Below are 13,232 nucleotides of genomic sequence, written 5' to 3'. Positions count from 1 at the left end.
TCTCTGAAAGGTTGACTTGTAGTCAGTTGTTGTCATGTAATGCAACCAGGAATGGTAAATTCCCAAGTTCTTAATTTTTCCCTGAGTTTGGACTGATTAACTTTGTCAAAAGCTGAAGAATAATAAGTATAATGGCAGCTTTTTGTTAAGGTGTGAATGACCAAAAAATTCAATGCCACAGTGTTGTTTAATGTGATATAAACTATAGTAATATACTATTAAGGGCCCAGTCAAACATATATTTTAACAGACATGTTTAAAATATATTCCCTTCAGCACACAATAATGCAGTGCAACAATAGCTTTTTTTAAAGTGGATGCATAATTGATCCTTCCCAGGCTGATGGAATTTGGCGTGTCTGGAGTACTTTGGTGAATCAAGTTAATAGTAATTGTCTCTGGAGCCCAGGGTCCGATTCAAATATATTCATTGGAATTCCATTGAGCCACTTTTTGATCAGTGAGCAATTATACCCCCTTGTTACCTCTAGCGCCCTTGTTCATCAAACTGTAAACCCGTCCCTGTGTTGCTTGCATATACGCAGGTGATGTGGGAGAACCAAGTTTTAAATGGTATATGAAAGTCAGAGGCAGCGCTGAGAGATCCCCTTCCATGCCATCTAACTGCCAAAATGATTTTGTGTCCTTTGATTTTATAGTAAAACACAGTTAGGACCATGCTTCTTCGTGACGCATTATCCGTATTTGACATTTTTGTCCTCCCTGAATGATTTGTCATGTACACTAATGTTATATTTGGAAGATTTCAGCCAGCACAACGAGTTCTGTTTTTTCAGTGTTTAACAGTGTAACTCTGGTTTGTAGATTTAGTCTGGTTCCAGAGAATTAATTGGATGATATACAGGTAACTACTGAATTTAGGAATTGTTCCCAGATCTGGTTCCAACTAAATGGTGGATGAGCACTCATCATGCCTTTATTTAGTTATGAAGAGACAAAAGCATCCCTAAACGAGGAGATTTTCAAGTTCACAGACATGTCCCACTTCAGTGTTTTTTGTTTTTTCCCACTCATGGATATGTTAAGATATTTAGCAGTAGAGCAAACACCATATTTGCAAGGTAATGAGATTTGTTGGTTATGGCCACTTTCTGGCCTTGGTATAATCCTAAAATTTCTACATAATGCAAAATTGTACATGTGAATAAATGTGAAGTCTATTATTCTTTTGCGTTGAGGTGATAAACGTCAGTTGGGCGGGTTGGGTGACACAAAATACGTTGTTTAGAAAGTGGAATCCTAGCTCATACAGTAATTTAGGAATAAGACTCCATGGTGCTTGTCAGTTTTTAATTCAGACAGGTACCTGAGGGGATTTTACATTAAAAGCAGTTTACAGGTAATCTTCAGATGTAGTCTCTTTTCCACATGGAAAAAAGAGGTTGTTGTTAAAACCTCCTGTGATAATTACAGGGACTGATCCATGTTACTTTAAGATATTTTCCAGGTCACCTACCAATGCCAAAATAAGGATGTCTTCCTTGAGAGCATTGGGGGATAATAAACGTTCAGAATTAGTAATTGATTACCCTTTTAACACCCAATGAAGACTCCTAAAATATTATCAGTTTAGGCTGTTATCCTAACTGAGCTTAACTTGGTGGCGTTGTCTAGTAATGTCAGAAGTCTTACGCTTCGATGCCGCAGTGTGATTTTTTTATCCAAAACTTCATATCCAGGTAGTTTGAGAACCTATATGGTTTCAGCTTTGAGGTTACATGCAAGTAAGTTATATATGAGTATAAAGAAATGTTGTTAAATTGCTGCAGCTAAATTCAATGTGATAGTCAATTCCAGCATTCTTCTAGAAGCACAGCAGCTTGGGGTTATCTGTTTGAGATCTTATTGCATTGTGGTTATGTGTAAGCTGAGGGAAAAGTCATGGCGTGCTGATCAACAGGACTTGATAGCCTGACCTGTCAATCACATTTCAGGGTCTTTCTGATATTAATAAACAGATTTTTGTATTTAGATTAATTCTTAACACCAATTATCTATTGAGTGTTCTTTGGATCACGTTCAGACAGTTTATCCCCTTGTGAAAGTTCATGCAATACATGTGACTATTTTACAGGAGACTGTTTCCTGAAAATTATACCCTAATCAGCTAGCTCAGATTTCCTTCTCCAAATCTTTTATTCAATTTTCGCTGATAACGAGGTTTTACGGTTTACTTCAACATAGGTAGTGAACCTATGGATGAGCCTTACATTCCTGGGGTCTGACGAAGATAAGTGTTTAGTGTTTTGAAACAGTGGCAAGATCTTCAAGACATTTTGATAACTTAAGGTGTTGAACTGACCTTCAGAAACCTAGGGCTCGATTCACAAAGGTAAACTTAGACTTTTGGTCTAAGCTTAGACCAAAAGTTCAAGTTCACCACTTTTCGGTATTGAAAGGTAAGTTACAAGTAATATCTTTACATCTGCACTCGGGGCGGAATCTCAGCATTTGGGGCAGAACCTCTGCCCCAAGTGAGGAGATTCCACTCCGCACACAGCGTGTAATCTCCGCACCCGGAGTGCACCCTCCGCATCTGGAGTGGAATCTCTGCACTTGAGCAGATCTCCGCTCCCAGTGCGGAGATTCCACCCCCAGTGCTGGCATAAAGAACTTACCTTTGTGAATACCGAAAAGTTGTAAACTTAGACATTTGGTCTAAACTTAGACTGCAAGTCTAAATTTACCTTTTGTGTATTGGGCCCATAGTCTGGAATGAAATCAGGAATATAGTCGGCAGGGACAGTAGATCCTGGAAACATGAATTTTAGGGGTATTATGTTTCTCCACGCCAATGTTTGGTACAACAACTTTATGCTCCATCGATTGGACAATTGAAGAATTTAAATTCAGGTATGCTGTTGGTGAGCACATGCATGAGATATTTCCAAGTGAAATTATTTGACACTACAGCAAGCTCAGCCTTTACTGGAGAAGGCTTAGGATTTGTATCATTGGAGAGAGCTGTTACTAGAACATCAAATCCCCCTGCAACTGTTTTAATGAGATTAACACATTCAGAATAAGAATCCGGGGGTGAGGGGATTGCACTCAACTGGCAAGTCATATGTGAAGTAGAGGACAATGAAGAACGGATGTGCCTTTCTACCTCGAAAATCCAAGTTAAAAATGACAGGCTTTAAAAGTTCAAGTAACAGCCCACACCCCCACTTCTTCCCATCAACCATTTTGAGCACTATTTGCTATAGATTTCTAGATGAACCCTGTACAATTTGAGAGATTGCTCATCATAGACTGACACATTTGCCTCATCACCAACTTGGGCTTTGTTAATTACATTTGTCTACGGGAATTAACTTCTGTTCACTTTAGCGGGCAATAGGTCTCATGCTATTATTTTGGCAAAATGAACAGCTAAAATACATTTGTTACCATGCTGTCACCTCTAGGTTACTGAGAGCGGGTCGAGAGGTCCATGGAACTTATCCACATGGGCCTGATGTGCAGCAGACACTGCTCAGGCCGAGGTCAGCTTGTCTCTGGATTTAAATGGCGAGAGAGTGAAAGAAATATCCTACCACCAACACCCAGGAGATGGTAAGAGCAGCCATTCCCGAGAGGCTCTGGACTACATCCTGACCTTTAATGCAAACCATGAAGGAAGTTCCCAGATTTTGAAAGGTAATCAAAACACTAGTCAGCTGAGGCCTGCGGGATCACTTGAGAAAGAATAGAGGCCCTTAACTTTTAGCTCTGATGGACCTTTTCTGTGCAATGTCTTATATCCTTGAAGATGCCTTTGGTTGGTCTATTTCCACATATTAATTTCAGCTATGACATTCAATACAGCCAAAACTTGCACACAATCCATGCATCACCTATAAAGCAATGGCATTGAAGTTTCGTAACTGCACCCCTTTCAATCAAAACTGCCATGATCAAGCTGGATAAGGGACTTTTGTCTGTTCATTACAAACATCAACCATGCGAGCTCAAAAACTGTCCTTCCCCTTTACCTGTCCTGGCTTTTCGGGATTCATTTACTTGTATATTGGACCACTTCAGCTAAATGGTTGTTTGTTGCACTCTTTCCTGAATCAAGGGATTTGTCTTAACCTTTCCCCATCTCCCACGCTTAAAAAAATGAAATGCCTTAAAAGTGCATCCCAACGTGTGCTTGTCCCTTCAAATAAAATCCAAGCATCTTCCCAACCAAAAAGCAGAATCTAAGGATAAACATAGATATTTCCGTTCAATGCATCCAAAAACAAATTACCCTAAGGGTAGAAAAATGTAAGTTTGTAACTGAAATGACTTACGTATGGCCATAGGTAGGAAAGACGTGCTGAGATATTCAATAATATCCTTGTGCAGAAACGGTGGGAATGTGGCGAGGGTTGAGATCATGGTGTAGGGTAAAGTGCTGAGGATATCGTCGCTGAGAAAGGGCAACAAACACGTTGTAGTATAAAATATGGACTGTCCCAAATCTGTGAAAAAAGATGTTTAAATCAGAGTTAACAGTGTTGTGTTGTGCTAACGTAAATTTAATCTTCATTTTTCATTTTAGATTACACATGTTTCATTTTGGGCTACCCTGGGCGAACAGCATAATATTTAAATCAAGTATAAAAATAAAATAATGTGCAATGTTTTCCGCTCTTGGTGGGGGAATGATGGAGGACATGAGAGAGAGAATTAACAAAAATAGAAGAAAAGAGAAAACGAAAGAGAGAAGGAGAGATGTAAAAAGTGAGTGAAAGAGATGTGAAGGAAAAAATTAAAGATAGATAGATAGATAGATAGACAGATAGATAGATAGATAGATAGATAGATGGGTAGATGACATTACAGGTGTATTACAAAGAGATAGATACATAAATGTAAGTGCACATCACTATTTCCCGATATTAAAAACAAACATTGCCTGTAACATGCTCAATTCCATGCAGTCATCCATAACTCACTTGTGATTAAAGGTTCAAATCTGCCCAATTTGCAAACACATGCCACTTTTTTTGCTATCTAATTCAGTAGTGGGCGCAATTTTTATTTTGGTGCTCAGACCTATTTTCTGTCCCTGTCTGACCATGGAAATGGTCTTGTGTGCAGTTGGCATATTACACATAATTCTGTGCACGGAAGACCTTGGTCATGTGGCTACAGAGATTGTTCATATTATTTGTAAAGGTGGAGAAGGATTTTTGTAATCTCTTTTTCTAACAAAGCCTGATTCCAATGGGTATTTATGTATTTGCTATTATTGGTTGGTTGTCTGTCAGAGTATCACTGTCAGAAATATTTTCTGATAATAATATTATGTCCTAAATATATTTTACAAAAGTATCATCCAATTGGCTATGTATTTTTCGTTACTAGCTCCAACAGAGGGATATTTGTGAAGGCGATATTTAGGATAGGAACAAGAATGGTGTCATTCTAATGTTGAGACAACGTGGGAGGTGGCAGAGGCGAATTTATGGGATGTGGAAAGATTGCAGGCGGTGGGATGAGAAGTGTTGAACCGAGTGACAATGACAGCAGTGAGTCTAGTCATGTGTTTGAAGGCGTAGGAGTGGATAGAGGGCGATTTTATGGCAGACAATCAAAGAACATTGATATACAGTATAGGCAGCTTCTGTGTGCAATGAAACTGCTTGTGTCGGTGTGTTTGCTATTGTTGGCTGTGTTTGTTGGGTTTTGTGCATGGTTAAATTGTGACTGAGGAGTAGAGCTTTGTGCGGAGGCAGACCTGAATGGTAGTGAAGTGTTATTCGAGGGCAATAAGGTAATGTTTGAGTCCTGTCATTCTAGAGGTTGCTGTTGGTATGCACATTCACATGTACGTATCAACAAGGATATGTAAGGCCTTCAGTCCTCATCTGGACATAATCCACGGGGATGTTGTGTCTCTAAAGTAACCAAGCAATTGGAATGGAAACTATGCACATATTCAAGCGGAAACAAAATCTATTTTTCCGTATTCTTCCTATTGGTTCTAAAGTGATTGAACATTGGGAGACGAATAACTTGTGATGTAAAATGAAAAAATACACATAAGGGACTAGGCTAAGGTTCCTGGAAGACACTGTGCTTTTAAAGGCAAATTGGACTTAGCGGAAAAAAAGGTTAATTCACATTTTGCTCCATGGTTGAGACCCTGATGCTTGAAAAGCTTCCACTCTGGAGAAGGGATAAGCAACATAAAGTCGCTCCTACTCCTTTCCATGCAGCTGCATAGTTCATTTTCCGTCCAGGGGTGACTGGTGGGAGGGTTGTCAGTGTTTTTTTAGAGCTATTAGTGTTTCGGACTTAGTCACGATTACGGACTACCTGAATGTCCTATGGTACGTAAGAATGCTTTGTAACATGGCTAGTCAACCATGCTCCTAGAGCACGGTAGCCTACGTCCAGGCTTTACTCTCACCCCACCACTTACATTGTCGCCCCAGCTAGGGTGTGTGGATGAAAGCAGATAAGATTTAATTTAAAAAGTACCTCATCCACGTTCCAGAGCATTCAGGAGACAGGAAGAGAGCAAAGAGTACTGCTCACAGCACACCACTGACCTCTTAGACACAAGCAAGCAGAGAAGGTAGCTGATCTACATACTATGTGTAAAAATGTGTTTGAAGACCAAGTCAGTGAAAGAATGTTCACGTGTGTAAAGCACATTGCATGATAATGAGCCTTTTGGGACCAACCTCCTTAGCATTGCTGGAAATTAAAACAGTAGCAAGGTTTTCCAAAATAACTAGTTTCAAGACTTTCCCAAAGCCATGAGGCTGGCTCCTCAGGTGGAAGGTTGTTGGTAGTTTTTCTCAGTGTGCAGGAGTAATACTAGAGAAGATGAGTTGTCCATTAGTAGTCACTTTGAATGCTGGAGTATTGACTATGTCTTGTCAAGTTAAAAATGCATCTCGGGTGGAGAGAGAGAATTACTCGAATGTGACCCACTTCTTCACAGGGAGCAAATTAAGTTATCACCTAGTAGCCATGAGCTTGCTTTTTAGATTTTCATTTGTACATTTAGTGACACTAAATTAAACCCTTCATTATAGGGTCACACAGAGCTAGATAGAGTAATCAAACCTACTGTTGACAGCTGTGAATACTAGGATATGCCTACTTATGACTGTGATCCAGGGAATACAATTTCGTACTCAATGTCTTTGATGGACAGGGTCCTTGCATGATTTAAAGAAACTGTTTCCATCTATCACAATTCCTAGACTTAAAACCTCACATTTCTGTGGGGCCATTCTGGTCACATTTTGCTAGTTCTGTCAAAGTTTTTACAGGCCATCAAGATGACCTATGCTTTGCAAGCATTTAATTAATGTTAGTTGTCCTTCAAGCAGTTGATAATATGTCCATTGCAGTTTATCACACTATTATATTTAGGTAGCTCTTTTGTCGACAGCAAGATACACCTGAGCGTGGTCAGCAAAGGATTATGTGTTTAGCTGAGTACTAATGGTCATCCTCAGGAGGGGCAGTAGCGAGATATCACACATTTCAAGGGACTGATGATCCCCGATTTTCTTCTGTGCTCTTTACAGGAGCAAAGTTTTACTCAATTCTATGGATTGATCCAAATAAGCATGTTTGGTAGGGTGAGCGCTAAAAATTCTTTCAGTCAGTCATTTGCAATCTCTCTGTTCAGAATGGGTGGTGCATTTAATGAAATGTGACAAAATATTTACTGATAATAGCAGACATAGACTACTCGTGACTATGGTCATCAGACAATTGCCAATACATGACATCAAGTTTTACCACTTAGTCAAGGCATTGTGTTGCCTCAGCTTGGTAAAGGAGTGTATCCCTGTCTGTTTTTGTGATTGTCATATCAATTGTTTTTGTTGTGGCATAACATTTGGTTATTGTAGGAAAGTCCTCCTTTTTTGCCTGATCACCCCCACTCTTTTTGGATAGGTACTGGTGGTTACTGACTCTTGGCTGTGCCCTGGGTACTGCTAACCAGTCCCAGGGCCTGTGCTCTGTGTAAAATGGATATGCAAATTAGGCTAATTATAATTGGCTAAGTTAACCTACCTATAAGTCCCTAGTATATGGTAGGGCATGTAGGTTTAGGGACCACAGCATAGGTGGTGCACACCTAGGTGCACTGCTGAGGTGCCCAGTGTCATTTTAAAAGCAAGCCTGCCTTGCTGGCTGCTTTTAAATTAAAGTTATATGCAAATTCGACTTTGGAATTAAAGGTACTTCCAAAGTCTTAAACTACCTTATTTTTACATATGTCACCCCTAAGGTGTGCCCTATGTGCCCCTAGGGCTGGGTGCCATGTAACTATAAGCAGGGACTTTATAAAAATAGATTTATAAGCCCTGGTGAGTTAAAAACAGCCAAATTCGTTTTTCCCTCATTGAAGTAAATGGCCTTCATAGGCTAGAATGGGCAGACTTTATTTTAAATTTTAAAGTCTCCTTAAATGTTACATACCAAGAATTTGGTATCAAATTAATTGTTGTAATAAATCCCACAACTTCCAGTTGTTGGATTTAATATAACTTGTTCAGGTAAAAAGTTTAGACTTTACCTAAAAAGTTGCCAATTTCAGCTCTGCATTGTTTTTGCTGCTGTGCTCTGATTGGCCAGCCTGCAGCAGCTTCTGCCAGGCTACTTTGATGAGGTGTGAAGTGGCCTGGCTTCACACAAAGGAATGTGCTTGGGGGAGAGAATCTCCCCTCAGCAGATGGTGAGGCAGGAAGGGGGAGGGCTGCCAAACTGGTCTTCAAAGGCAGAGAAGGACATCTGGAGCACCCAGCACACCCCCACATCCTGCAACCCCAGACAAACTAGGTGCCCCCTTGATTAGATTAGGAGAGGGCAGGAGAGGGGTGTGTTTATGATTTTTAGCCACACCAGTGGGTGGGCTCAGCCAGATGTAACCTCCAAAAATCAGATTCAGCCATGTTGGATTTTTAGAGACTGTTGCCTTTTGGGATGGATTTTTGCCACACTTCCCAGGAAGTGGTCATCACAGGGGGACGACCCTGTACCTGATTGGAGAACCAGGGCCCCCCTGCTTTTCACCCAGGAGCAAGAATAAAACTGGCAGACCTGCCCCCACACCTCAGATCCCCGCCAACTTTCAAGAAGAAGGAACTTAAGGAGAAGAAGGACTGCCCTGCTGGACCCCTGGCCTGCACCTGGACCCTGCACTCAGAAGGACTGCACCAGCTGCACACTTGGGCTTCACCACAAGAAGGACTTTGCCTGGCTTCAACTGGTTCAAGGAGGGACTCCCTGTTTGCTACAGGTGAAAAATTGCTATCCAGAGTCCCCTGCACCAACTCCTCAAAAAGAGACCAGTTGACCACTGCCCAGTGGCCAAAAAGGAGTTTGCGCCAGGTGCATTCTGGGAGTTGAAGTCCGCACCCCCCCAAGGACCATCACAGAACTTCTGGACCCTTGGGGTGAGCTGTGGACCCCAAAAGAACCTTAAAAGAACATCTGGGTGAAGCCCCAGAAGTTTGGAAAAGATTTGAGAATTTTTTTTAAAAAGCTCCAGAGAGGGACCGACCCGCCGCGGAAATTCTAGCCGGCTTGCCTCAACCGTGACCCGGCCTGACTTCGTGGTTCGTCCCGGTAAAGAAAAACATCCGAAAAAGAGACTAAGTCCGAACGTAAAAAGTTGACCGGGACCTCCCAGCCATCGTATCCGAGAAGGGCTCCACGGACGTCGGATCAAGATCCAGGTTTACCCCGGTCGAAGGATTTTCATCTAAAAAAAATGACTAAGTCCGAAGGTAGAAATCACCACCGAGGAAACCCACATCGCGTATCCGGACAAGGGCTCCAGGAGGTCGGATTCAACTGGCAGGTTCGTCCCGGTGAAGAAAAAACTTCAAAAGAAAGACTAAGTCAGAAGGTAACTTTTCAACCGAGGCCTCCCGCGACTTGTAGCCGAGCAGGGCTCCATCGCGGTCGGCCTGAAACTTTGACTTTGTCCCGGTCCTGGTGCAACCAGATGACCCGATTGGCGCTTATTGTTTCTAAGCGCTAGAAAAATAATAATACTTTAAAAATTCATATCTCCGGTTCCCCTGAACCGATTTTAATCGTTTTTGTGTCATTTTAAAGATAAAAATATAAACTATTTTTATAAATTGGTTTTGGATTTTTAAACTGTTTCCTGTGTTTTATTTAATTACTGTTTTGTGATATTTGAATGCTTTACACACTGTCTCCTAAGTTAAGCCTTGACGCTCGTTGCCAAGCTACCAAGGGTTGAGCTGGGATTAATTTACTGAGACCTAACTGTACCTAGGTGGAGGTTAGTGGCTTGTTGCTAGGTGTAGGTACCTACCTGCCCTTACCAATAACCCATTTTCCAACATTTTTGGTGGCAGCGGTGGGATCCTGTACTTGTGTTCAGTATCATGTTACAGTTTAAGTAAAACTAATTAAAAATCCTTTAAATTGTGTTAGTGCAAAAATTATTTTTTTTAATTTTTAATTTTTTTATTAATTATTAATTTGGATTAATTTCAATTATTGAATTTTTGTAATTTTTCTAAATTCTTGTTTCCAATTTTTGCAAAAAGTTTTTGTTGACACAAAACTAGGGAACCATGGAGCTTGATCTGGCTAGCCTACCCACACTGACAGTAGTCCAGCTTAGGGGGTTGTGTATTGAGAGAGGGTTGCCTGCAACCACTGATCTCAGGAAGCAAATCCTGATTAAATCCCTGACAGCATGGGCTGAGGCCCAAGAGGTAGAGACAGAGGAAGCTCCAGAGGAGGAAGAAAAAGGGGAAGATGCTAACTCTAACCACTCAGGGGAGGGAAGGCATCCGAGCCTAAGTGAGGAAGAGGAAGAACGGTCCTCAGTAGATACAGTCACTAGGGGCAGGACCAAAGCTAGTGGTAGGAAGGGGGTCCCTTCAGGAGGAGAGAACCCATCCATCAGAGAAAGAGAGCTGGAGGCCTAGCTAGCATACATAGCTTTGGAAGCAGAGAAGCTGGCCCTAGAAAAGAAAAAGTGGGCAAGCAAAGAGAAAAGAGATGGTGGCAGCGATAAAGAGGCTGAGGTGTCCCTGGGTGGGGGTTTTGCCCCCAGATTACCCAAAGGGGTGGTTCCTGCCTATGTAGAGGGGGATGACATAGATAAGTGGCTGGGGGCCTTTGAGAGGGCCCTCCAGATGAGGAAAGTCAAGCCTCAGTACTGGGGTTCACTTCTTTGGGAGTTAGTCCCCAACTCTGGGAGGGATAGGCTCCTAACCATGAGTGGGGAGGATGCAGACTCATACCCCAGTATGAAGAGTTGCTTGACTAAAAAGTTTGGTCTGACCCCAGAGCAGTATAGGCTCAAGTTTAGGGACACCCAAAAGACAAGCACCCAGTCCTGGGTGGACTTTGTGGACATTTCAGTAAAGGCACTGGAGGGCTGGATACAGGGCAACAGGGTAAGTACCTTTGAGGGGCTGTCCAATTTGATTATGAGGGAGCACCTTCTAACTAATTGTGTCCAAGAGAGGCTCCGCCAGTATCTAGTAGACTCTAGGTTGACCAACCCCAGAGAGCTGGGGGAGGCAGCAGATGACTGGTTAAGAACTAGGGTTAACCAGAAACCCCCAGGGGGTGATCAGAAAAAGGGAGGACATGGTTCTTCTCAGGGGAAGAACCAGGGGAAAGATGATAAAAAGCCCAAAGAGTCCTCACAAGAGTCCCCAAAAACTTCTCAGGGAGGGGGAGCCCCGAGCCAATTCACTTTTAAAGGGAAAGGGTATCAGGGAAAGAATTTTGATCCTGCTAAAGCAGGAAGGTTTCAGGAGCTTGCTAAGGCCGGCAAGTGTTTTGATTGTCATCAACCTGGACATAAAAGAGGAGATGCTATCTGCTCCAAGAAGCCCCCCACTGGTGGGCAATCCCAGGGGATTGCTAGTGTAGGGTTGGGGGTGGAAGTTGGCCCAGGGGTGGAATCAGGGTACACTGAAGTCACCTTAGTATCCGTGGGTGGGGTGGACATTGCAACTATGGCCACCTTACCTCCCATCATGGAGAGGTATAGGCAGAGGCCTAAAGTCAATGGGACTGAAGTGGAAGCTCTGAGAGATACAGGAGCCAGTGTGACAATGGTCACAGAAAAGCTGGTTTCTCCAGAGCAGGTCTTACCTGGTGTCTTCCACCAGGTGACTTATGCAGATACCAGAACCAAACTCCATCCCATGGCTATGGTGAGTCTGGAATGGGGAGGTGTGACTGGCCCTAAAAAGGTAGCTGTAGCTCCTGCCCTCCCAGTAGAGTGTCTGCTGGGAAATGATCTTGAAGCATCTGAATGGTCAGAAGTGGAGAGAAGGGTCCATGCACAGATGCTGGACCTCCCTGAATGGGTGTGTGCTGTGACCAGGTCACAGGCAGCACAACAGGGAAATGCTGGACACTTGGACCCTGGAACAATGGGCCAAGCCTCCAAGAAAAAGAGAAAGGGCACTGGGTCTGGATTGCCAGCCCCAACAAGTACAGAGGGTCAGGAAGAATCCAACCCTGAGGGGGAGGATCTGAACTCTGAGGGAGGGACACTTTCCCTGCAAACTATGCCTGACTTGGCAGAACTGCAAGGGGCAGGTGGGCCCACCAGAGAAGATTTGTGCCAGGGACAAAGAGAGTGTCCCACTCTTGAGAGCCCGAGGCAGACTGCTGCCAGGCAAGAACAAGGGGATACCAGTGGGTCCCACAAGGTTTACTGGGAGGATGGAGTTCTCTACACTGAGGCAAGGGTCCTCAAACCAGGGGCTACTAGGAGAGTAGTGGTCCCCCAGAAGTATAGAGAATTCCTCCTTACCTTAAGCCATGATATCCCCTTAGCTGGCCATTTGGGACAGACCAAGACCTGGAACAGGCTGGTCAACCATTTTTATTGGCCCCAAATGTCAGAAAAAGTCAGGGAGTTTTGCAGCTCCTGTGTCACCTGTCAAGCCAGTGGCAAGACAGGAGGCAAACCAAAGGCTCCCCTGATACCACTGCCAGTGGTTGGGACTCCCTTTGAGCGGGTGGGGATTGACATTGTTGGTCCCCTAGACCCACCAACTGCTTCAGGTAACAGGTACATTGTGGTGGTAGTGGACCATGCCACCAGGTACCCTGAGGCAATACCCCTCCGGACAGTCACTGCTCCCACAGTGGCTAGGGCCCTACTTGGTGTGTTCACCAGAGTGGGATTCCCAAAGGAGGTGGTCTCAGATATGGGCACAAACTTTATGTCAGCCTATCTGAAAGCC

General features: G+C 43.1%; 1 protein-coding gene across 1 annotated transcript in view; it reads right to left on the bottom strand.

Annotated features, from left to right (window-relative positions):
• The window catches only part of UNC79 (unc-79 homolog, NALCN channel complex subunit), a 770,017-nt gene that overhangs the window by 718,534 nt on the left and 38,251 nt on the right, over positions 1-13,232 (bottom strand). The window contains exon 4 of the mRNA XM_069208227.1: positions 4,302-4,472. Coding sequence (XP_069064328.1) covers positions 4,302-4,472 — 171 coding nt within the window. The remainder of the gene's footprint in view (positions 1-4,301; positions 4,473-13,232) is intronic.

The sequence above is a fragment of the Pleurodeles waltl genome, chromosome 9 (assembly GCF_031143425.1).
Source record: "Pleurodeles waltl isolate 20211129_DDA chromosome 9, aPleWal1.hap1.20221129, whole genome shotgun sequence".
NCBI lineage: Eukaryota > Metazoa > Chordata > Amphibia > Caudata > Salamandridae > Pleurodeles > Pleurodeles waltl.
The sequence above is the reverse complement of the archived record's forward strand: the minus strand, read 5'-3'. Positions and strand labels throughout refer to the sequence as shown.